Source organism: Syngnathus scovelli, chromosome 1 (genome assembly GCF_024217435.2).
Source record: "Syngnathus scovelli strain Florida chromosome 1, RoL_Ssco_1.2, whole genome shotgun sequence".
NCBI lineage: Eukaryota > Metazoa > Chordata > Actinopteri > Syngnathiformes > Syngnathidae > Syngnathus > Syngnathus scovelli.
The window spans coordinates 26,890,540-26,915,000 of NC_090847.1; the positions used below are offsets into that span (position 1 = coordinate 26,890,540).

The 24,461-nt window shown below is 42.7% G+C and overlaps 3 protein-coding genes and 2 long non-coding RNA genes across 9 annotated transcripts in view; 2 read left to right on the plus strand and 3 right to left on the minus strand.

Moving 5' to 3' along the window:
- The window catches only part of LOC125987285 (pyruvate carboxylase, mitochondrial), a 110,751-nt gene extending 99,382 nt beyond the window's left edge, over window positions 1-11,369 (minus strand). The window contains exons 1-8 of one of the 2 annotated variants that reach the window (XM_049751607.2): window positions 11,006-11,369; window positions 6,617-6,753; window positions 5,661-5,754; window positions 5,192-5,282; window positions 3,537-3,702; window positions 3,312-3,457; window positions 1,497-1,614; window positions 643-710 (exon numbers count right to left, since the gene is read on the minus strand). In XM_049751607.2, the coding sequence (XP_049607564.1) occupies window positions 643-710; window positions 1,497-1,614; window positions 3,312-3,457; window positions 3,537-3,702; window positions 5,192-5,282; window positions 5,661-5,754; window positions 6,617-6,753; window positions 11,006-11,016 (831 nt within the window). In that variant the 5' untranslated portion in view covers window positions 11,017-11,369. Of the gene's footprint in view, window positions 1-642; window positions 711-1,496; window positions 1,615-3,311; window positions 3,458-3,536; window positions 3,703-5,191; window positions 5,283-5,660; window positions 5,755-6,616; window positions 6,754-7,237; window positions 7,257-11,005 lie in introns of those variants that run through there. The other variant, XM_049751599.1, reaches the window with a different exon arrangement.
- LOC125987350 (uncharacterized) lies at window positions 9,901-10,638 on the plus strand. The gene is made up of 2 exons (XR_007487996.1): window positions 9,901-10,154; window positions 10,437-10,638. It is a non-coding gene; the product is annotated as an uncharacterized lncRNA (long non-coding RNA).
- A 1,055-nt stretch (window positions 11,370-12,424) lies between the features above and the next one.
- On the minus strand, window positions 12,425-16,482 carry LOC125987303 (zinc finger protein 541). 2 transcript variants are annotated; one of them, XM_049751637.1, is made up of 11 exons: window positions 16,369-16,482; window positions 14,987-15,850; window positions 14,737-14,834; window positions 14,496-14,668; window positions 14,118-14,257; window positions 13,935-14,038; window positions 13,800-13,860; window positions 13,509-13,597; window positions 13,303-13,431; window positions 13,144-13,235; window positions 12,425-13,049 (listed from the first exon to the last, which is right to left on the minus strand). In XM_049751637.1, exons 2-11 carry the CDS (start codon window positions 15,831-15,833, stop codon window positions 12,713-12,715), a joined length of 2,070 nt encoding a protein of 689 aa, XP_049607594.1. In that variant the 5' UTR covers window positions 15,834-15,850; window positions 16,369-16,482; the 3' UTR covers window positions 12,425-12,712. The 2 variants fall into 2 exon arrangements, with proteins under 2 accessions (XP_049607594.1, XP_049607582.1); XM_049751625.2 differs by having other exon boundaries at window positions 13,135-13,235.
- LOC125987346 (uncharacterized) lies at window positions 14,136-18,330 on the plus strand. Its single transcript, XR_007487995.1, has 2 exons — window positions 14,136-14,279; window positions 16,397-18,330. It is a non-coding gene; the product is annotated as an uncharacterized lncRNA (long non-coding RNA).
- On the minus strand, window positions 18,188-23,187 carry slc3a2a (solute carrier family 3 member 2a). Of its 3 annotated transcripts, none has more exons than XM_049751646.1 (11): window positions 23,025-23,187; window positions 22,174-22,376; window positions 21,918-22,102; window positions 21,238-21,411; window positions 20,780-20,874; window positions 20,562-20,701; window positions 19,935-20,044; window positions 19,662-19,861; window positions 19,410-19,490; window positions 19,117-19,336; window positions 18,188-18,736 (listed from the first exon to the last, which is right to left on the minus strand). In XM_049751646.1, exons 2-11 carry the CDS (start codon window positions 22,362-22,364, stop codon window positions 18,597-18,599), a joined length of 1,536 nt encoding a protein of 511 aa, XP_049607603.1. In that variant the 5' UTR covers window positions 22,365-22,376; window positions 23,025-23,187; the 3' UTR covers window positions 18,188-18,596. The 3 variants fall into 3 exon arrangements, with proteins under 3 accessions (XP_049607603.1, XP_049607595.1, XP_068507891.1); XM_049751638.1 differs by having other exon boundaries at window positions 18,188-18,739; XM_068651790.1 differs by having other exon boundaries at window positions 18,188-18,739; window positions 22,174-22,380; window positions 23,025-23,166.
- Window positions 23,188-24,461: the final 1,274 nt, after the last annotated feature.

A 24,461-nucleotide genomic window follows, 5' to 3' on the forward strand; every position in this document is an offset into this window, starting at 1 on the left:
AAAAATGCTGGGCTGTGAGCCAAAGAAATTCAGTTGGGCACCAAAAATAAAAACAAAACACAGCAGGAAGTCAATTAGCCTTCTTATCGCATCTCGGAATTTCGCTTCTAAGACAGAGGGACTAAAAATATCCCATCAGTACTCCACCATTCCAAATCTATTCCAACAGGCGGCTCTTCATGTGAGCGAGGGGCCAGGGGAAAAAAAAAATAAAAAATCTTCGATTTAGGCCAAATGCAGATCAAGTCACGTCAGCTCAAAAAGCAGCGCGCCTAGCTAGCATATTAATATGATCAGCATGAAAGTTACACGCGTAGCGCATATATGATGACGGATATTTGTGCATTTATTAAGGTGACGCTATTACCGCTAATTAATTGGGAAGGAATCAAAGAGCAAGCCCGAAGGGGCTGGAATGAATTCCCGAGATAATACCGAGAGCAAAGTCCATTTGACGGAGGATAACGGCATTAGGACGATTTCATTGCCGTATTATCCTCTCGGTACCTGCGGTAATCTCCATTATCATAATCGGGTATTAATATGTTGCCTAATGAGACGCTGGGCGGAAGACAAAAGCTTCTCGTGAAGTTTTATCGTAACGGCCGCGCTTGAAGGAGAGAACGAGTGTGAGAACGTCACCTTTTGGTGGCGCCGTTGAATGGAGCAGTCTCTCTCGTAGAGGTGGATGACATTACCGTATTTATCTCCTGCGGACACACACAATCCAGAAGGTGAAAACAATTGACCTCCCCCCACTCAAAAGTAAAAGGGGGAAAAAAAAAAATGGATACATATATTTAAAAACCTCATTTCCAGAAAAAAGCCCAGAGGTGAATTTCATATTTTGTTCCGCAAATCGATGCCCACGTCGTGTGTTATTTTGACGCATTATTAACCAATTGATGGTGTTGGAAAATAGCTTGAAAATCAATCGATAAATACTTTACTCGCACTGCGGCAGCCGCGCGATATTATGGAGCATCATATTGTTTACGCATAACAAACGAAAATGCAGTCTGTTTTGTTAGCTCATTCGCTGCCATTGACGGCTAAAAACGTCAAAAATGTATTTTCCCCAGAGCTGGCAGTGAATGAGTTAAAAATAATCCGAATTAAAAAATATAAGAGTAAAATAATAAGAGCAAAATAAGTTAGGCTGCACACAGACTGTGCTGTCGATCTAGCTTCAAAAATTAAATACATAAAAAATATGAATAAATAAAATATGTATATAAATAAAAAATAAATATATTTTTTTTAAAATCCAATTAAATACAGGCTACTTTTAGGTGAAGTGAAATCCATAAAAACGTCTTAAGAGTGTCTGCATCTGTTAAATGTAACTCATAAAGTATCTTTAAGTACCTAACTTGTAAACAATAAAGGATTTTCAAAGTCATGTGATCAGTAGTAAGGTAACGGATTTACTGTAGCAACACCACCGGGGAGCTCGGTCCGCTCGGGAATAGGCGCACGTCGTCAAGTGCACTTACCGAGGATCTGCACTTCAATATGTCTCGGTTTTTCAATAAACTTCTCCACAAACAGAGCGCCATTGCCGAAAGCCGTCAGCGCTTCCGAGTAGGCCCGCTGGTAATTCTCTTCAAGTTCCTGACAAACAAAGCAAGAAAATCCATAAGTATCAGTCAGGAGGCAAAAAAAAAAAAAATAGCTCTTCGTAATAAACAATGAAAACGTCAACTTGTGCACCTCGGCAGCTGGCCGTTACGTTTTAAAACCTTTGCTGGTATATTATTCAATTTATCACTTTCCATTTTTGCCTTTCCTTCCATCAGCAGAGAATTTGTTGCGAACGATCCACGGCGAGACAATGCGGCACGGAGGCGCAAGGGCGAGTCAAGGTCATGACTCAATCTGTGTTGTCGGTCTGCGACATCTTGCCGGGCCATCGTGTGAAATCCGACTTTGGGACGAGGCGAGAGGTGACTCACTACGGCCAACCCGGGGCCTGTCCTCTCCAAGGGAAGCAAAAGAAAGGCCGTGGCATGCGTCACGAGTGCCAGCCCAAACTTTGACTCGATAAACAAGACGACTTCTTTGGTTATGTGACCAGCTAGCGGAAAGGCTAATTAGCATTCTAATTAGCAGCCAACATTTAGCGCTGTATAAATGATGAGAGTGAAATTTAATGTACAAATGCCACCCAAAAAAAAAATGTAACCCGGCAACCAATCTGTGGTGTGTCAAGATTGGATTTTTTTTTTTTCTTTTAACTCGACCTGTGTTTAGTTGCTTTTCAAAATCTTTTCACCACTTAAGTACCTTAAACGCAACAGTCACAACAAATGTCAACAACTAATTTGTCACGCTTTGAAAAGGTTAAAATGCATCAAATGGTACAAAAAGTGGAGAATAATGTCCTTTGCCATTGTGTTGGGTTAGGATTTCAATTACACATATATTTGTCTTTCTTTGCAGATGATAAAGAATATATGCCTTGGCGAGTATTACATATCCATCCTACATTTTGAAGTTCTCACATATTCAGAGATGGCAACAAAAAAGTTGGCGGGGGGAAAAAAAAAAAAAAAAACTGAAGTTGGTTGGACGTGGTCGGATTTAAGAAATGGGAAGCCCCAAAAATAAACATTGCTAGCATAAGAAGCTGGCGGCAGGCTGTCAGTGAAATATTGCACAGCGTCGGCACGCATGTAGCTGCGCCTGCGGGAGGTCATTTGAACATTCCAGCTCCACGTTTCAGGTAGGACATGAAAGCGACGAGGGAAGACGCGTCGTCAGTCCCGCTTGCACCAAAGGAGGGAAAAAAAAAACAATGCGTCACTCCGCGTTGACTTTGTTATGCGAAAATCTGCATTGCGTCGTCGACAAGAGAATTCAATTAGTTTTCATAAGATGCAAAAAACAAATAGCTGGGGCTTGCAGAAAAAGAAAAAAAAAAAAAAAAAAAAAAGCAGAATAGATGCCGTAAGGCGAGCGTTATCAGAGAGAAGGAAATGTGTCAATCATTTCTGCCTGCATCTCGGGAGATTTACATTTAGACATTGGCAGGGTTGTTTTTGCGGAAAAACAAAACAAAAAATCACTTATGTGAGAAATAGAAGGCATACGTTCCACATGCGCAATAAATGCTAGGATACATTCTGGTAATTGGACCCGGGGCAGGCAGAAAATTGATCTCAATGTTTTTAGCCGCCATGCATGCTTGAGGAACCTCCGGAGGCAATTTCGCATGACGAGCAGAAAGGTGATTGGCAGCCATGGTCATAAAATCCAAGCAATTCCACACAAAACAGAAATGCCATGAATAGAAAGCGCCGGGGGCTCACCTCGTACTCCCGGACCACCCTCATGCCTCGGCCGCCGCCCCCGTAGGCCGCTTTGAAGATGATGGGGAAGCCGTAGGTCTGGGCGAAGGCGTGGGCCTCCTGTAGGCTGCTGATGGGGGAGTCGGTTCCCGGGACCACCGGTACACCTTGACGAGAACAAAGTCACGTAGATCGAAACAAGCCTTCAGTTCCTGAAACTCGGTCGCTCTCTGTTGCTCTTCGTACCGGCACTGATGGCAAGGGAGCGGGCCTCGACTTTGTCGCCCATCTTGCGGACGGTTTCCGGAGTCGGTCCGACAAACATCACGTCGGCATCGACGCAGGCTTGAGCGAAGTCCGAGCGCTCTGACAGGAATCCGTAGCCTGGGTGGATGGCGTCCACGTTGTTGTCCTGTGGAAAGAAAGGAACGTTGTCGAAAAGATAGAAAGACCCGTGGTGTCCCTCAGGGGTCAATTCTGGGTCCAGTACTTTTTCAAAATATTGCGGCTCCGGAAAGTAACAATCATCATTTTTACGCCGATGACACAATTTTATAATTACGTAGCTGACCCCGTTGCAAAATTGGTTGAAAAACCTCCCAATTTCTTCTCATCAATTTCAAGAAGCTCTTGTTTACTATCTGCAGCCTGCTCTTAACATGAGCAGAACAAAATGTTTTCCAAGGCTGAAGCTCCTAACACTGTTTTTATCTCTGCCGCTAATGGTTCCATCATCGAGAGAGTGTTCGGTGAAGGGTTTGATGAGTGATGTAATTTTCGATTCCACCTATACCTTGTCACCAAAATGGCGTACTTGTTTAGAAAGATTGAAGCTGGCTTTTTATCTCTTCTGTTCTTCCTACACATCTATGAAACGGTCTTGCTAATGTATCTTCCCCCCCCCCCATTGTTTTTGTTTTCACTCTAACCTCAGTGGCTAATTAGGTGATTGAATTTAATTGACGGGGAAAACTGCTTGAGTGTCCACAAGCCTGAAGACTGGACCTGCAGGAGCTTTCAAAGTTAGTCATATAGGAACAAAATGACGCATATAATGATGACAAGGTCACTCAGACACAAACACACACACCAGTGTGTACCATCTGCTCCATGATTCAAGGCTGAATATAACCATGGACCGTTGTCAAGGGAAGTATGGACACACAAAGACACACACACACACACAAGACGACAATAAAGTCACAAGAGAGCAGTACGGTAGCACGTGCAAGTGGCACGTAACATTATTTTAGCTCTTTATCAGCTTTTCTGTGGATGCGTATAAAGGAAAGAAAAAGACAAAAGAAAGAGAAGTGACAAGATAATTGCTCGATGCGGCTGCCGACGAGAGGAGGGGGGGGGGGGGGAGGGGCCGCAACATGACGTACGCGCACATATTAAATGTCAAGCTTATGGAAACGCTCATAAAAAAGGCGGCTTCTTTTTTTTTCCCCCTGACATTTTTATATCTTAGGTTGGGGGAAGAATGGTGGATTGAAAGACAACCGGTTTCAGTGGTTGAGATACGGTCGATTGTTGTGAAATACAATTATTGGAGTAATCGATCCCACCATTTTTAAAAGGCGAATCTAATTTTCCCCTCAATCTTCCAGTTTAATACGAGGTCCTATTTTTTTTCATATTTCCATGTATTAAAAAATAAATCAGATTACAAACAAATTGCAGCTGCATGGTGAAAATTATGTCAAACTATTTACCAACTCATTCACTGCCAATCTACTTCATATCTTTTACGTTTATAACCGTCAATGGCACTGAATGAGTTACCTGGAACATGTCGGCGGGAGCATATCAGATTGGGGCAGCCGATGCACTTTTGAGTTTGTTTCAAGATTGTGTTCTGAAAGTGCTCAATCAATAAAGTTGATTGACGGGTTTACCTTGGCTACTTTGATGATGTCAGGGATGTGCAAGTAAGCGGCGACCGGCGCCAGACCTTTTCCAATCAGGTAGGCCTCATCTGCTTTTTGCCTGCAAAGACAAAAAAAAAAAAATGTGCATGTGTGATTTATCTCAGAAGGATGTGACATTTAAATAGAGAAGCTGTGGGGGGGGGGGGGGGGGGGGGACGTTCAGGCAAACACGCTGGCCGAAATGTTTGTACGTAATGTCGATATAATTGCGTCGATGTCATCCTGGCGAGGCATCACAAAGACGCGCTGAAAGGCTTCTTCTAATTGTGTGATCAATAATCTGCCGTGGCAACTGAGCTCACGAGTCTGGCTCCCGGATTCGGCGGTTCGACCGCCGCGGGAGCTTCTGCATGCTGCGGGGTGCCATTTTGTAAGCGGCTTAATTGGGCTTTAGAGTTTGAGCGCGCCGCCACGCGGGCGGGCGGGCGGAACTTACCTGTGCATCTGGCCAGTGTCCTGCTCAGAGTAGACGGCCACCGTCCGAATCCCCAGCTCGGTGCAAGCTCTGAACACACGGATGGCGATTTCACCTGGGAGGGGAGGAGTTTTGAGAAATGGAATGGGGACCGATTTTTGACGTACATGGCATCACAGTTGAAAACGTACAAGTTTTGGATCGGAACACCAAAATAAAAAATAAAAAAGAAACCTTGGGAAACTTGTGGAAAATTTCTCACACTCATACACATGGACACAACACACACACACACACACACACACAGCAGCCCAGCTTATTCTGGTGCACTGCAGTGTGATGAATGTGATCTAATGTGGTGTAGATATCGTGTCACACCAAAGTGAAGGACAGACACTGACGGAAAGCCCAGCAGTGTGTGCGTGTGTGTGTGCACGTGTGTCAGACCAAAACCCATCTGAATCAAAATGATGGATTAAAGCAGTTTAATAGAGCTTTGAAGGGAGGGAGGCTGACATGAATCTTTCAATGTGCACGCCGTCCGGAAAGGGGGGGGGGTCTCTATAGTACTGGCTATTGTCAGATAAAGTATGAAATAAGTCGTAATATTCAGCAGATGTTACGAGTCTTAATTGGATAATTTGTCTGAGGTTTTATGTTTCGTATTTTTCAACCCAGGAATGAAATTGCAAAGAGCTCGCGTGCTAATTAAATAGCATAACTGATGGCATGCAAATCCTCTACAGGACTTTTTTTTTTTCTTCCCCATCAAAGCGTTGAAGTGAAAAAACACTAATATGTGTTAAATGTAACCTGACTTTCTGCAATAATATTAATAGACGACACTTTGGAGTGTTTAAAGCTATTCAGTGATGCGGAGAGAGAAAAAAAAATCGTGCAGCCGCCCACACAGTGTTCAAACATGAATGATCACCAAAATCAGGTTGCTTTATTTTTGGGAGATTTTCCATTCTTACCTCGATTAGCCACCATCACTTTCTTGATGGGCCGGTAGTGGCTCTGCGGGGCCGAATGGGCGAACCGGTAGAGCAGACACGCCCTCCTCACGGCAAGCAAGCCGAGGCCGCCTTGCACTGCAACGTAGCGCATCATCCTACGTGCGACACAACATGACATTTTCACGTGAAATAACATTTATCCAACGCTTAAAAAAATAGAAATGAATCATTTTGGAGCACGGCAAATCACATTTCAAAAAAATTGCATTGCAATCATCATTTTACAAGCAGGAAGTGTGACGGCCAACCGGCAGTTGCTCAGCCTCCCACGGCCCAACTAAACTAGCTGCAGATGTTTCCTAAATAACACCCAGCTGTCTAACTTTGCCTCCAAATCACAACAACACCGTCAAACTATTAAAAAAATACAAAAATAAAACACAACTATGCCCCTATATATCTATATTAAGCCGTGTTTTTGTTTAGAGAATGACGGCTTAGCATGCTAATTGCAAATGCTAAGTGAGGACTACTGGTTACTTAACACTCAACTGATGTTTTTCCTCAATAATATTGATGTCTAAGGCTAAAAATAATAATAATAATAATAATAATAATAATAATAATAATAATAAATACCCAGCATGGTGCATGAAAATGAATAAATTAGCTTGTTCCAGTTCTTTAATTGGTATCCGTAATAACGGTAGAGGAAGACTAAGTTGTTGTTTTTCAAAGCACCTTGGGACGTTACTGCCACCGCGTGGCCAATTGGTAGCATCACAAAACGAGATCATATTTCATTTAAAAAAATTACAGTTGGAATTTTGGCGTTACCGGGAGTTGTCAGTAGTTATAAAATAGAATTAAAAATCAGCCGTGATCTATTTAAACATACCTTTACATATGATGATAAAAACGGAGATACTAACAATTATGTGAAAGCCTTTACACTGTTTATATTTGTTTATTCCTTAAACTTTTTGGCATGCATCGCCTTGCAAATTCTTCTTGTAATTAACATTCCAATTTCAACATTTTTCAAAACTCGACATGACACATTTGAAATTTAAATCTTTCTATTTCAAAAATACCCAAAGTAGATGTTTGCAAATGTCTTATTTTGATTATACACACAAGATAATTCTGTCATGAAAAACTCTTGATATCAGATAAAAACTGACTTTTGAGAACCTGATGAAAAAAAAAATGGCCAAGCTTTAGTTTAAAAAAATGGCTCTAGACTATTATTCGATTATAAAAATACCAGGCGATCAATTTGACAATCGATGAATCAATTTTGACACCTCTAGTTAAATACTACACAAATCTATTTCTAAAACATTGCTACCTTCTGTCGCTATATTTATTTATTCATGTACAGATGTCACATCCAGTGCTACTGCCTGCTGTTGTAAACACATAAAATACTTTTTTTTTTTTTTTTTTCTAATCCTGTATGCTGCCATCGTGGTATTAATAAAAACATGATATCGTCTCGGACTAAATAAGAAATGAAAGGTGGCATTTTGATAGCCTTGCACTCCATGACCGGAATTTAAATCTATCAAGCATGGTGGGAACCAGCCAGCCCGCAGATGGTGAGTGAAGCTGGAGCCGAGTATCAAAAATGCTCTTTGATCACTTCTGAAGCTGGAAATACAGCAGGCAGCGCAGCCTTGCAGCAGAGAACATCTTCTGAACCTCTCATAACACACACAGCCATGAAAATATCCCCCAGATTTAAAATCATTTTGTGCTTTGTCATGTAGCGTCACTTATGGGGGACAATAAATGGAGAATCAGGAATGAGAGGAATGTGAGTAGGTGAGGTCCCTTTTCAACAGCTCGACTTTGTCACGTTATCTTCTTTATGAGGTGGGAGTGACACAAGTCAAAGATTCATATGTAAATCATACAAAAGGTGTGATTAAAATGTCAACACCACCAGGCTGAATTGGCAAAAGGACAGAAATAAGTCGGTAGCGCCCTCTTGTGGTTCAATGCGGCAACGCTTGTAAAAATTTCGATTGATTTGGTTTCCTTACGCTCACTGACGCCTCTTACGCAACGTGGGGGTTGATCCTTCGAGAAGAACCCGCAATACTTTTGCTGAACGTGATTCTTTTTTTTTTTTTCCTAATGCAATTCATTTCAATGAACAAGAAATAAGTTGATTAAACAGATTGGTCCTTCTTGTGATCAGTTATCTTCCTTTTTTTTTTTTTTTTTTTAACTCATTAATCGGGAAATCGGCTCCAAAATCTAAAGCCTAGTACTTGGTGTGAATTTGTGAATCACTGACTTTGCCCATTGCAAAAATTGTACTGGATTTCTAAATCCTAAATATAATATTTCCAAAAATGAAACATGCTGGGAGTCTTTCTGGTGGCGTGTTTGTTTCAGCTGAGATGCAAGTGAAATCCAAATTCTCCTGACAAAATCTTGAGTTGATATGAGGTGATTTTAGAAACTTTATCTTCGAGCAAAATTACAGTCTGCAAAGAGGAATGTAACTTCCAATGCCAAGTCAACTCCCTGACCACAGCCTCTCAATCGCACGCACGTCTCGTTCAATGATACAAGCATTGCGACAGGGACAAAAAAAAAAAAAAAAAGTTTAATCAATGTCTGGTTTGCAAGAGCAGAGGATGTTTTGCGGTTGACTTATTAACCTCTCAGGGAGCAGAGTTCTGTTTTGTCGCACGTGCGACCTTGTGACACACAAAGGCACACACGCATTTGCATCAGAGGTTGCATCAGAGGTCGCAAAGTCCACCAACAAGCAACTTCTGAAGTCCAAAATGAAAAGGTCAAATTGGGTAACGCACTTGCTACGAGATCACGCTTTCTATTTTCGACTAGTGCTGCCTGGCATCGTGTTTCCACTACAGTTCCCAGCAGGCAACGGCTTTGCTTGGCAGACATGGCAGAGATTCACGAAAATTCCACGATCGGTGTTTTGCAAACGCACGCACACACACACACACACATTCATAAACAACAGGCTACAAGTGCATACGCCTTCCTCCACTTTGGGTTCGAACAGCTCCACGACTCGGACAATTTTATTCAGCTCATGTCCAAAACTCTCATATTACAAATGCTTCTCAGATGCATCTCTGGATTTAATTTAATTTCATTACACAACACACTTGATCAACTCCATATGCTTCCTTTAGCGACTCGTAAAAGAATGTAACACAACAACAACATCGGGGGGGGGAGGAAAAACGAAAGGCCTGAGAAGATGAACTTGTGCTTGTCGCTGAACCAAGATTAGGGATGAAGCGTGAGTGGAGTAAAGGTTGTTAAAACAGAAGACACACAGTTCAAAGGTTAAAAGGAGACAGCAGAATGAGGACGTGCGCAGCGTGTGGCCGGCAAGCAAACAAGCACTTTGCGCACTCCAGCAGGTTTCAACATGTCAACAAGGTTGGGTTTGGTGCCTCACATTACAGTTAGTAAACAATCCTGATGAGTGATACATCATCTAACTAAACTAACTAAACAACTCTAGCAACAGAGAAGACAAAAACAATTACACGGATAATCGGTAACATATAATTCATCCAGGGTCTTTTTGTATGCTAACAACTTTGTATGCTAACAATACGCGACATAAAATGTGATAAGGTGATATTTATCACGTTATAAAATGTGAATGTTATACATCGTAATTTTAATCTGACGATGTTATGAGGCTATCGCTACTGAATATTTTTAGAATTGATTAGCATCAAATAATTTATTTGCCTTAAAGTGTATTCAAAAAAATCCACTATTACTGTTGATTAATTCTACATTTCTGTTTATTACGTTTATTTTGCATGGCCAGGGGCTCAGCACCTCTTAACAGCTGACCCTAGGATCGCCCCTGGTTTGGAATAACCATGACTGGCCACCAGGCGAGTGAGCGGCTGGTTGGTATGCAGGATGGTTGTTCACCAGCCGTGCCTGGCAACAATAACCCTATTGTAAGCATGCAACAGATTTGAAAATTCTTTAAAATAAAAATAATTAAAAGTTACTTTACTTCGTTTTGGGGTTTTTTTACCATTCAAGAATACACTACATATCGGGCCGGCTGTGCCTCTTCGCCAAAGTTGTCGACAAGACTTCCTTCGGGAGCAACTGCATTGCAGGCTGCAAACATCCACGTTTAAAAAGCCAGCATGCTCCAAACTAGCAGCGCAAGGCTAGTGCAAGTCAACTAGCTCCTAACAGCCGCGCATTTTTGCCCCCTTTTTGTTTTTTTTACACCTATATAAATGCTCCCGACAGATGTGACAGCGTGACACATGAGCCCGTGCATGGGGAGACAAATGGCAAACCGGACGCAAAAAAAAGCACACATGGAAGAAGAAGATCCGGAAAGCTAGCACACTGTCTCTCATCAGTACTCACGTGTTGTGCATCCGATGACAGGTAACAGGACACCGATTGTATACAGTAGCCTATTTGAAGGACGCGTTGGCTTGTTTGTTTGGGTTTTGCCCACGTAGCTCACACACACACACGGTCACGCTTGAAGGAGGAAGAAGCGGGATGGTGGGGAGGGAGATCCTTTGCTACTTTGGATCAATTTGCTTCATATGCGAACTCAAAGAAATGGCGTGGACAGGACGGGGCTGGAGAGCAGAGTGGCCGGGAGAGGACTTGAGGACGGAGAAGTGGCAAGGAGGCTAAGGCTAACTGCTAGCAGCTCCGTGGTTTGACTGCGCGCAGCCCGAGTTAATCTCTTCCCTTCTCGCACAAACTCTGATCCTTCTCGCTCAGTTTTGACGTCACATGACACCCCCTCTGCTCTCGGCCAATCAGAGAAGAGGGCGGGGCGTCATCAGCTGGCGGGAGTTTCGATGAAGGTATTTTGGTGCATTGAAAATAATAGTAATTAACAAATATATATTAGTGTAAATTATTCGATGGTTATATTATTGAATCAATGTTATTTTTATTTTGTTTTTTCCTCCCTAATTTATTCGTTTATTTTTGTCAAAACATTTTTTACTGGTTTTATTTTAAAATATAAAAAATACTTTTTGAAATACGCAAAACACATCAGCAAGACACAATTTTCCACCATAAATTTACTGCAATAATTAGCTACTTACCAACATGGAGCAATCTTTTTTTTTTTCAATTTTCTTCAAATCTGGCGTGGTCTGAAATGGTGATTAATTGCCACCAAAATGCATATGTACATTCCTACTCTTGAAAAGCTTTTGCCACAATATTTTTAGATTTACTTACATCAAATGTGAGCTCCTATGAGCAAAACCATGTGACAATTACGATGTAAAACTCGAAACTAAACGTTTTTGAGAGCAAAAACTGACAAAACTCATGACTGCTGTACTCGTGATTGCCATTTGCTGTTCTTGTGTTTGCTGTTCTACCAGTTCTGAATAAACAAGCTGACATAGGCGTCACAAAACAATAACATTTCAAATGCCGTTCAATGTGCATTGACCCACTTTTTCAACGCATGCACTGAACTTTGCCAGCTTTTTTTCTATCTCCATCCCTGTAAGAGCTTCCTCAAAGGTTGTAATTACAGCCGACTTCCCAAACTGTTGGTATTTGGTTGCGTAATAGCTGGCACACCCTTCACATTGTTGTTGTCACAAGTTTTATGCCTTCTTTTTACCCGTGAGGATTTGATCTATTTTTTTCACTGCAAAAAAAAGAATTGCACTATTAAAAAGCACAAGCGGGTGTCATGTTACCTAACTTCTCTTGATTGCTTTTCATAACAGATTTGATAACACGTGAAAAAAAACGTTGAAAGAGAAACGTGGCAGCAGACGGGAAGGAGATAGAAAATTGGGCAGCAGTAAAAAAAATCTATATTTAGCAGCCAATTCTGACATCCAAAAAATCCAAACAATACAAATTCAAAACATGACTTGTATGGTGGCAGAATAATACCACAAGAACTTTAAACAAAACAATGTCATTTTAAACAAAGTGTCCATTTTGAATTTATATGAAACAAACCTCAGACCGCCTTCAGGATTGTGAACATCTCGAAACCGGAAAACAAGTGAGATATGACGTTGCTTTTTAGAAGTTTGACGTTCATTTCAATTTGAAAAGTTGGGAAACTTTGATTCAAGGTGCGTGAGCCTGCGTTTCAAACTCTTCAAAGGAGTGCCACGATTGGTTAAAAATGGAGGCATATGCGGGTTGTTCTCTTTGTTTTGAGCCATCGGCATCAACAATGGCGCTTACGTCAGTGTTCGGGCCACCGGTGTAGGAGGACGCTCCAGGCGGGCCGGCGTCGTTCAAAGCAAAGTAACCAGGACTGACTTTATAAGCGCATGGATGGTAGAAGTCGTTGGCTGCCGAGTCAACCACAGGAGCCAAATGGATCTTGTTGGGCCAGTCCTTGAGAGCCTTTCGGTGGATTTTCATGTGAGCGTTGCGAGACTTGACCTTGGTGAATATTCTGGAGCAAACAGGGGAGATGTTATTCGATCACAACAAAGCCTCAGAAAAAAAAAAAAATACAACAAAAGACAGGGTGGACCCACTTGCCGCACTTTGTGCAAGGGTAGGAGCTAGCCAATGGCGTTGCGGCATCCGCCTCTTCCTGTCCAGGCTGTATCTTTGTTGGCAGCGAGGCGGGGATTTCCTATAGGAGATGGTACCGGTGTGAACCAAGGTTATGATAGTTAACCAAAACTAACAAACTAACTCACAATTTGACTCTGGTGTTGCTCTGACTTCACATCACAAATCTTCAGCTTAGTTTGTTTGTGCAGCTTAGCTTGGCTTTTATTAACCAGGTAATAAAACTCCACGCACTGGTTCACTGTTTTTGTCTTCACCTGCAACACAAAAATATATTTTTCTATTTTGTACAGTATTCTTCCCATACTACTGCAATATTTACAAAATGATATACCAATTTGTGTATGAGCGAAAAGTTTTTTCCATGAGTGTTCAGGGCTACGTTGAAGGTGCTCTTTTCGCTCTCGCTCCAAGCGTCGCTACCTGGAGATGACAAATGTGGAATTGTCAGCGGGGAACACAACAAGTGGTGGTGGGCGGGTGGGGTGGGGGTGAGGGGGTCACACAAAGACCGCCTTTGTACGCACAATGGGAAATAGGCTGGCCTTTGCTGGCTAATTACGTTGTTTAAAAGCTCAATATCACTTGTGTCGTAATTATGTAGTAGTTTGAGGTTAAAGGTTACCAGCATAGTGGTAGTCCTCGGTCGGTAATGTCCCTGTTAGCAGTAGCATCTCCAGTGCGGCCTGCACGGGAAAGCCACTGAGCTGTGAAGCATGCAAACATGAAGCGACACGAGAAAGACACGGAGGCGGCTTACCATGACGTCGCCCTGACAGGCATGCAGAGAGTGCAGCGCCAGCTCGACGTTGCTGCCCCCTCCTGGTAGGCAACTGGAGTTACTCAGTAACAGCAGCTTTTCCACTGAGCGCACGCACCAAAGATGTTTTGTGTCGTGAACTGAGGCAAAGATTCGGAATATCTCATTCGGACGACTCTTCACCTTGCTCCTGCGCCTGGCGATTCTCCGTGATCTTCTCCCGTGGCTTCCACAGAGACTGTTCCCGGGTTCGTTTCGACGCCACAGCACCAAATCTGAGAGGGGGGAGCTCCGCCTGGAAATCACTGCCGATGTTGATCTTTCTGAGGAGGATAAAGGGCAAATGTAGGTTCATAATTAATGAGGGTTGACGCTTTCGCACTTTGGCCACCTGGGGGCAGTATAAGACAGACGAGTATATATAGTACTGGTGTTCTATGCGGAGGATAAAGAATATATTGATTGATTAAATGCCAACGTCAGCAAATAGATGCTAATTGGTCGATAATTGTTCATTTTTAAAATCCTTTTTTGCCCATCCGGGTCTCTGACTATACTTACGCTTCAATAGCATGATCATCCTGCTTTCTTTGCTGAATGGAGGAGAAGGAGGAGTAAAGGCCTGTCCCTTCCCGAGCCGGGTTGAGGAGGGGTCGAGGTGTATAGTGATCTCTTTTTTCCACATTAGCGTGAAGGAGGCTGGGAAATGGAGTTCCGGTGTAGGTTTGGCTTTTCTACAAGAACGAGCAGCGTGTTAGGGTGTTGTAGGAAAAAAAAAGAAAAAGCTGAAATTGTTCATTACCCAATAGTGAGCGGCACTTCCCGTCGCATGACTTGGAAGTGCGTGATTCGGGTCTCTGCGTGAGTTGATAGAGGATTTTCCGAGTGAGGCGAGCTGCTCTGTAAATTATGGGAAAAGATTAAAGACACATTTTTTGAGGGTGTAGGCCAAGCTAGCTAGTAGGGTTAGGGTTATAGGATATTTCCATTACTTGCACTGCCCTACTAGCTAGCTATTGTAGCTATCTATGCTAAATTGTATTGTATTGTACCTTGGATGTTGTATGAAGATCTCAAGTTGCCCTGCGCAGTCCCGTTTGACCCGGCGGGAAACATCCACGCCATGCCAAAGGAGTTGAGCGACGGCAGCGGCTGCGGATTGGAAGCAAAAAAGTGGAGCGCCCCGTTGTCGTCTCCGGCCTGCGAGTGCGACTGGATGCATGGCGTGGCTGGCGAGTGAGATGGGGGAGGCAAAGGCGTGAGAGGAGGACTGAGCATTGAGGATTCCAGCTGAGAGAACGGGAAGGGCGGCGCGGCGGACGAGCAAGTGTTTAGACTGAAAAACTTCTCTGATCCAAAATGCTCTACTTTGGTCGCCCCCGATCCCCAAATGGGCCAGTGAGATTCTTGGATGCTTTGTTTCGGTTGCAGGGGGAAAGTCTCTAGAACCGGGTCCGGTTTCTGGGTTGCTGACTTTGGCGAGGGTAAAACTTGGCGGGTCCCAATTTGAGTCGGCCAGGGCATCTCCGCCAATGGGCTTGGGGTCTCGCAGCTCGAACCCAAATCCCAGTTTTGCAGCTCTCCGCAGCTCTCGCTCCACTTGTGCAAATCAGGGTTGAAATTTTGACCTGAGTTGACGTCCCAGTTCGGGCTGCTGTAAAATTCAGCCTCCGCATTGTCGCAGCTTCTCTCTTTCTCGCCGCACTCCAACCACTCGAAGGCGTTCGTGCTCCGTCTTGCAGAAAAGAAAGAGGTCACGTGTATTTTTTCTTGACTCCCAAATTGCTGAGGGAAGTCCTGGGGGGAACCCATCACAGGTATCAGGTGGAAGGAGGGTCTTTCGGGATGATGGGGATGGCGATTGGAAAATTGCTGAGTGGACCAAAAGTCATCATCCATTGTGGCTGTTTGTTTAACTATAGGAGAGATGCAAAAAAAAATTTACAAAGTTATGCATTTTGAAAAGCATTTTTACAGCGTTATTGCAAAACAGCGATTTTGGTTTGATTTTCTCATTTCCAAATTCTACTCTTTAAATATATTAATTATATATTTAGGGGGGGTTGCATCAACCATTTGGCTCTATTGTGACAAGATGAAACAGATGAGAACTACTTTTTAGTTGTTGTTGGATCCATCGCTGGGTTAACTGTACCACCCGATTTGTGTTACATTTGACCAAATATTCGAAAAAACTGAAAGCTGTATGTGACCAAAAATCGGCACAAAGGAAAGGATAGTAAAATCCACCAGAACTGATTGCAAATAATCAATTAAAGTTAAATAAGCAAAAATAAGAAAAATACAACTAATGATCAAGAATGGTCAGATTTTTGTTTAAAGCAGACGTTACAGTGCACGACACGATAGAAAGCGTTGACGAGTGGAAAGACGGAATAAAGTACGCATTTTTTTTCGGTGCGTGTGTTTTTACCAGTTTTCGGCGCTCATGTCTTGTGCAGGTCGTCCTCATTCTCCGCTATCATGTCTTGGACGGCCTCTCCCAGACCATCGTCTGTGCACAGCTGCCTTCTTTTTTGTGCGTCACCTGAAAGTTTGCGCACGCCCACAAAGATGAGTACAAAGACAGTGTCACACGGAAGTAAAACAAAAGACACGCAGGCGCTGCAAACCGCACACATCACTCTTTCAAAAAACACACACACTTGACACTAAAGACAGGTGTCAGAAAAGACCCGCAATGTCGTGATGTTGCCGCTTTGCCTTTTCGTAGTCGTGGTAACCACATCCTGAGGAAACAAACACTGACGGATCTCCCTCCTCTCGTCTATGTTTAAGTCTATACGCCCCCCCCCCCCCTCCTGTTTTTTCCATCTCGTTGTCTTCATCACTTTTACACACTTACTTTGCTGGTTTTCCTCTCTGGGGTCACAATGAACAATTTAGAGTCTTCAATCAGATAAAGTGCTTTTGAAATGTGCTAATATTTCTGCTGTTTAGTATTTTATGGCGGGGTGGTTAAAAGATGATACAAGACAAGGATGGGTGGACTTCCAATTGCCATCTGAAGAACAAAGTACAAAAGTACAAATAATTTCCGGATTGGGAGGCTACAAAACTTCTTAGTTTTAATGAAAAATCAACAGGCACAATAGCACCCTCTAGTGGACCAGCGTATACGTATACCCAAACGATTGAAAATTGAATTAACTACTAACTACTAATAAACTCATACATTGTCTTCCTTCTCTTCACTTAGGATCCCTAATTTACAGTAATTAAGTCACAAATTACGTATCTGACTGAAACAAGGAAGGTCACTCGAGGAACACGGCTTGCTAATGCTAACGGGCTAGCAGTCTAGTAGCATGTCGCAAAAAGAAACTGTTTACTGTATTTCCATTAAACCTTTCTGTCAAGTACTAAACGCTGTCTGAATCTATTCATTCAAGGATTTGCTGAAACAAAAAATATATATATATACATACAAGAAAAGTAAGCAGTACAATACCCAACGATATCAAATCGTCCGCGTGTTAAACGGCCGAAATACCTGTCGAGGTCTCAAGTGCAGCAGCAGTAATAATAAAAATAATAAATTATTTTATTTATTATATATAATATATACACACTTGTATTGCGTGTGGAATGCCTATTACACTGACATTAGAATCTTATAAAACTGTTTCCACTTTAAAAGACTAGAAAAAGAATCCAGTCCAAGTCACTAGTTCACCTTGTTTTTTTGTTTTTTTTTCTCACACCACTAAAATAGTAATATTGTTCTTCCTTAAAACAGAGCAATAACATGAATAAATGTAGAGTCAAACTGTTCCTGCCTTAAAATGTAATGCTTTAATTTATCAAGCTGCTCCTTCTATTAATCATCTCACAAACCCTCAATAAGTTGTAATGTTAGCAGTTTTTTTGCACAAGCTAAAATATACAGGTTGTTTGTGTTAGCATTAAGGTAGCTTTGAAGTTAAAGGCAATTTTGTTTTGGTTCTTGTTGGAAGTGTCAGATGAGGGAGCGAGTCAGACTGAGAATTGGCCTAGAGTGTCAATGGAGGCGGCTAAGACAATATGTCAGGCTTGATTCCCAGAAGTCACCTTGAAACTTCCCCTCTCGACACCACAACGACCCCAAATTTCCTTCACACCTTTTTGACATTTAAAACGCCATCAAGTTGAACAGAAACACATAACGAAATAATTAAAGTGCAGCTAAACACATTTACACTTTTTATACAAATGGTGCATTTAGTTCGGCATACCCAATAATTAAACGCAAGTCAGTACCGAACTTTGTTTATTCATTTTAGAGACCATTTTGTCAAGAACGCTTTAGTGTGAGAACATACACGCCTCTCAGGTTCAAACTTTCAATCTGATGTTTAAAAAAATGACAATAAAAGTTACTTCTTTAAAAAAAAAACAGCTCACAGAGAAATGGCCAAACAACAATAACGGAATGTAATTTTTTTTTTGTAAACAATCTGCATATTCACGGAGTGCATGTGTGAAAGGTAGCCAGCTTTTAAAAATCAATCAAATGCAAGTAGACTGACCAATGCGCAATATATAGTGTGTTTTTTTACCTAATTTAGCTCTGTAAAACGTGTCAAGACAAATGTGAATCTTTTGAACAAGCTACATTAGTTGTAAAACTACAGATTCAACATTAATCATCTGGCGCCATCTTTAGCCATTGTAGGGGAACTGCAGGAGGACGCCTTGTCCAGGTCCCAGGGTGAGTTTGTCCAGCTCCACCGTCGAGTCGGCCTCCATTTCTGGATCCGTGGACATCTTGACCGTAGCCATTTTTGGTAACTCCACTTTTTCTGCTGTAAAAAAATATTAAGTGAATTCAGAGATTTGTTGGAAATAAAATTACAACCGTCCAGCAATACTATTATAGTGTGTACACACGCACTATAATAATTCCTCACATTGTTCACCAGTTGGAGACAATTCATTTTGTTTCTTATACAAATTATCTATACAAATTTTGTGTCAAATCCAAATGTATTCAATACATTTCGTTACATCCATTTATTTTATTCATATAAATAATTTATATAAGAAATAAAAACGTCTTGTTATCTCAGGTTGCCGAAATGAGAAAAAGTCTTTTGGGTATGGCTAAACTACGCCCTGGCAGACATTCGAGAAAATAAAAAAAGGGGGGAAAGTTCAACTTGATTAGCGCGGCAATACTTGCCTGTTGGCGCTACTGCGAGCTGGAGTGTCTCTGGCGCGTCGCCCCAGTTGACCGCCGTGACATATCTTTCGCTCTGGTCCCACAGGCGCAGGAAAGCGAGCGAGGAGACGGAGGACTGGAGAGTGTAGTAGTCGCCGTAAAGGAGGGAGCGCTCTTTGCCTCGCAGGTCGCTGAGGGATCGGAACCACTTCCTCACGCCGACGTATTCCTTGCGCTGAGCCTGTGCAAAGCGGCAAGTGTGAGAACCAAACGTCTTCATTTACCAACGTCGGGCTTCCTCAAGCGTTGACCACCTCTGCGGTTTCATTGCCGGGGGCTCCTTCGGCGGCGGGGTCCTCCTCGAGGTTCCAAACCATTTTGGGAGATTTTTCACCCTAGTGAGGGCACAAATACACACGGTCAATTTTACTTAGCAATTCCACCAAAGGCCTAACAAGTACAAGCTCTGCCACTAGATGGCAGAAGAAAGCATTTTAAGCCACTGTGGCCAAGTCGGGATCATAAAAATAAATAAAAATAATAATAAAAGCCCAAAATGGCCTTACATCCATCTGAAGGCCAATCTCGTCCCCATAGCTAAAGACAGGCGTTCCGGGCATGGTGAAGAGCAGCAGCTGGTAGAGGCGGATCAGCGCCTGAGATGCGGCCCGTTTAGACAGCTGATCCCCCTGGGCGGCGCCGAGACCCCAGGCCAGACTTCTCTGGTCGGAGTGCAGAATGTTCAAAGCGTTGATACGCTCCCCACCTTTTGGGGATCAATTGGCTGTCAATTGCCTGCACTGGACAACGCTGAGGAGTGTGTGTGTGAGCCAACCTACCTTGACCCTTGGCGCTGAGCAGGTCCGACAGCACCAGATCAGCGCCGGTGGTGTTGACCAGCTGGGAGAGCTCTGCGGCCGAAACGCCTTGGGCCACGCCCATCAGCATCCTGGAGAACACCGTTGCAATTAGGACATAACCTAAATGCTAAGATTCTCACCCGAGTCCATTATAACAAGTTTGACATTTTTTCCTAGTGTGTGGCAGGGCTGAACAATTTTGAGGAATCATCGAATTGCGTATTGTTGCCCCTCAACATTCTTCTTGCTGTTTTTTCTTAAACAAAAAAATTATTTAACCTGCGTTATGAGTTACGATATTTATCTGCTTCAATTGGAACTGTATTAAACACTTTAGGCCTCTCCTTTACTTCAAATCTTGAGCGAGCAAACTCAATTTGAAGTCTGATTACGCAAGAATCCATACACAGCCATTACGCAAGAGTTGACTTTGAAGCCCTCGCCGTTTGTCTCCGGCTAAGCCTCCCCCCGCGGAGCTGGAATGCTTTTCACCAACAGCGTCTAAATGCCAAATCTAAACATTCCCATGAGTCTTGGAAATCATCTCAAACTGCTTTGAGGGGGAAACTAACTTTGTCAACCGAAAGAGCGGTAAAGTGCAATTACTTTTTCTTGGCGTCCCCGTCGGTGTCATTGCCCTTGACCACGGCCAGCAATCGCGACAAGTCCCCAGTGTTGGAGGCCGTGGTGAGATCGGCGATCTTGATGCCGTCCACCCCCAGCTTGAGCCAGTACTCCGCCGCCTCCTGCGAGACGCAAGGAGACGTTTAAGCTAATGGGAAACAATCATTTGGAAAAATGGTCTATCTGAGTGAGCCCCAAACCTGGACGTGGTCCAAAACATTGTTGATGTCGCTGGTGCCGAACCACGGGGAAGCTCCCGGATAGTTTGGAGTCAAGTCAAGCACCACAGAAATACCTAAAATCATAAGGAAAGCTCTCAATTCATGCAAATGTGGAATGCGACTACTCCGATACTACGACACCAATACAGAGGCAACATTTGGTAAATACAATATGATTATTTTCTGTGTTATAAGAGTTAAAAAAGTTATAAGAGCCAAATTTATTTCATATTCATATTCTAAGCGGAGATATTTTGGGGCTTTTTTTCCTCAGACCCCAAGATGGCGCCAAAGCCCTGGCAACTCCTAAATAATTTGCGTTGAGAATGAATATTGAGTTTGAAATATTTTGAAGAGTTTTAAGAGAATTGTTCCAAAAGGCAATCTTAAGCATTTTGACGTCCATTAGTTATCCGGCGAGTGTAACAGCAACCCACCCTTCTTGCGGGCCTTCTCCAGCACAGTGATCAGGTCTTTCTCACTCCCCTGAGTCGGGTCGATCTGCTTCAGGTTGAGAGTGCTCGGCTGGTCGGCCTGCACGGTGTGAAAAGGGCCGAGCACCAAAGCTTTCACCTTCAACTGGTTCACGCTGTCCAGCTTTTGCTCGATACCTGCGTGAGGAGAGAGCAGATGGGAATGTTTGCCAGATGAGGAGGCACAAGGCACGAACACGTGAACAATTGTCGCCTAGCCGTCTGGCGGCCATGTGAGAACAAAAAGATCCTTTATGGGGGGACAGGTCATGCGTGGTGGTGGTACTTGGAATCCTGCCAAGGATCTGTTGGAACGCTGAATAAATGCCGCCACCTTCTAAAGGAGGACCCAAATGTGGAAACTAAAACGCTGAGCTTAGCTAAAGCTGTAAAACTTGCCACTCCGAGCTACACATAAAAATCGCCGCAGTTGCGTAACCTTCATCTGATATCAGAGCACATGATACTAAAGAAATGACTCAGGGCTTTTAGTGTCCCTTAGACACCACGTGTCAGCAGTTTGCTATGAAGAACTTTGAGAACTTGAGCCGGGACACGTGATGTCTCGTGAAGTCTATTTCGAGGAGGTTATCAAGGGTCAAAAACCTCGCAATCTTAATGTTAAGAGTCACAAAGCAATATACCTGCCAATCCTTCGGAGAAAGCCTCAACGTCAGAGATCTGGTACAGAGGTCCCTCGTTCCACCAGTTCATCTCCGGGATGGGTTTGCAACGTGGGGCTTTGACAATGATGGCGATGGCGCCGGCCAGCATGCCCACCCAGCCCAGCCAGAAGAGGATGAGCAGCACCCAGCGGGTCCTCACCCATCTAAAAAATAAAAAGGAAATTCTCTTTTGGTGACATTCCAGTTTTTAGGAAATGTTCCCAGCAGCTCTTACCCTGGAGTGCCAGCAACCTTCATGAGTTCTTCTTTGGACAGGCCCGTGAACGCCACCTCTTCTGTGGGAATCTTCACCTTGACGCCGCCATTTTTCTCACCGCTGACCGCCTGCCCGTCGGCGGTCATGGGCTGCTTCTCAGGGTCCAGCTCGTTGAGCTCCACATCCTTCATGTCCACTTCAGCGGTCATCTTTATTCTACCCTGATTGAAAACACACACAAAGTGTCATTTAGGCAATTTGATTTTGCGTCACAATAAACCAACCTTGTCATGAGTTGGGTTCAGCAGAGAAATACTATTTTAAGTTAAAAATATTCAAATGCCACTTTAATGGCCTTTAGTGTAAGTATTGTGAATTACGTGGAGTAAATTTTCACTTTTGTAGCCATTGGAGCAAGTGTGGCGTTTTAAACATTTTCAAAATCCAATTGAAGAGCATATTGCGCTTTAGTCATGCTTACAAATACAAATAAAATCACTTTAAAAAGGTCTTTATAGCAATTTTTTTTTAAGACGCTACTGTAGCTATCTATTGTCGATAATACATCTGTACACCGCAGCCAACAGTATGATGTAATGGTCCGTACACGTTGCACGAGGCTAAATTGCTAGCTAGCGTGCTATCCAGCAAATAGTTGAATAAAAAAAGATATCGTTCTTTTGTAATAAACACCAAATGGGCAACCAGAACGCTGATTCTGAATGCAGTCCGTCGATGATTAATCTTTTCACCCTAATTTTTACACATAAAAAAAAAAGATGGCGCAACCTAGAACGTCATCACCAAAAACACATGTACTTTGTAATGACGTATTGGGGAAAAACTGTAAAGAAAATGATCGTATTTACCTGCTTTGTGTAAATTATGAATCCGTAGCTGCACCTCGGCGCTCGTTCCAGGCAGTAATCTGATTAGGAAAGCAGCTCTTTGTTTATGAAGCTGCTCTGGTGAGTAGAGAGCCCTCCTCCCGTATGAGTGGGTGTCGACTCTCTTCCTAGAAAACGACTTCAGACGACGCCCTAAAAACAATTTTATTAAAACCATATTTCAGCTAAATAAAACTTCGATTGAATACCGTTGCCTGTTCTTGTTTAATTTTGTGTACTTTGCAAAATTTGTGCAAGAAAAGCCCGAAAAACTAGTTTGCTGTACCAACAAATACAATCGCTATGAAAACCAACTTCTGATGCAATCAAATACGTCATTCAAACGTGATTAAATCAGTAGTATCCACAAATACAGTATATTCTTAATGATTCACCTCTTGATTGGATCATTGAAGTTTTTTTTTGCAAGTTCCAAATATTATGCAAGTAATGTTACAAAAATAACTTTACACTGAGCTAAGCTTAGTTCTGGGAAAAGGTTTTAAAGAAAGGAAATGTCATGTGGCTCCTGTTGAGTATCCTTATTTTGATGGGAGTTGATTTGCAGACATCTTTAATCTGAGTAATATTTTAGTAGTATTTTTTGTTGATGAATAAAGTAAGATGTTGTCTGTGCATTACGCAACATAATATTTTGGGGACAAAGATGGAGAGCTTTTTGTACTATCGGCTCTGCAAAGATTTATTCAGACTTGTTTCGCTGAGTCGAAGGGCCTCTCGATGGGCTCCAGTAAATTAAAATTGATAAAATGATGAGTTGTTTGTCCCAAACTTTATTTGTTTCTGTGCCAGTACATTGAAATATGCCACACGTTTAAAAGTATCCGTTACATGGTACAAAATCATTGACATCATCAATTAATCAATCATATCATTCCACTGTTAGAGTGTGGAAATCTTCAAACTTGATTGGACATAAATCAACAGGAACGTGACTTATTCAAAGTAACATCAAACGCATGTGACTTGGAGGGAAGTCAAACACACACACCACCTGTTGCTGTTTTTAACCGTTGAGCGTGTTTGCCTGCTCTTGGCGGCGTTTCTGTAACACAGCCGTTGACCTAGAACATGTACGTCGACCCTGCACATCTCCTTTGCAGGGAGATAAAAGATATCAGGATGAGAATTGATGAACCAGGAAATGAGGTGGAGCTGAAGGAAATAGGGGAAAGGCCGCAAGCGTTGAATTAACATGTTTTGGAGTGAGCGCAGTTTCAAGCTACGTTTCGAATGAAGGCAACAGTTAATTATTTTCAGCAAAGATTTGCAAGATTTTTTTGGTAACAACAATCAAATAAATAAATAAAAGCAATTTCTGGAATGTGGCTGTGTACAAAGCAAGTCTGAAAGACCAAGCGAGAGCACGTGAGTGCACACATGCAGGGCCTCACTGGA

What these genes read in the sequence shown, in the direction of transcription:
- LOC125987303 (XM_049751625.2), bottom strand. Translation starts at nt 15,833, where the DNA reads ATGGATGATGACTTTTGGTCCACTCAGCAATTTTCCAATCGCCATCCC. An exon ending in TCGCCAGGCGCAGGAGCAAG is followed by an intron (nt 14,039 to 14,117) that starts GTGAAGAGTCGT and finishes GCGTGCGCTCAG; the next exon opens with TGGAAAAGCTGCTGTTACTG. An exon ending in TTTCGCTCATACACAAATTG is followed by an intron (nt 13,432 to 13,508) that starts GTATATCATTTT and finishes TTTGTGTTGCAG; the next exon opens with GTGAAGACAAAAACAGTGAA.
- slc3a2a (XM_049751638.1), bottom strand. Translation starts at nt 22,364, where the DNA reads ATGACCGCTGAAGTGGACATGAAGGATGTGGAGCTCAACGAGCTGGAC. An exon ending in TTTCTCCGAAGGATTGGCAG is followed by an intron (nt 21,412 to 21,917) that starts GTATATTGCTTT and finishes CTCCTCACGCAG; the next exon opens with GTATCGAGCAAAAGCTGGAC. An exon ending in CCGGCAATGAAACCGCAGAG is followed by an intron (nt 19,337 to 19,409) that starts GTGGTCAACGCT and finishes CGCTTTGCACAG; the next exon opens with GCTCAGCGCAAGGAATACGT.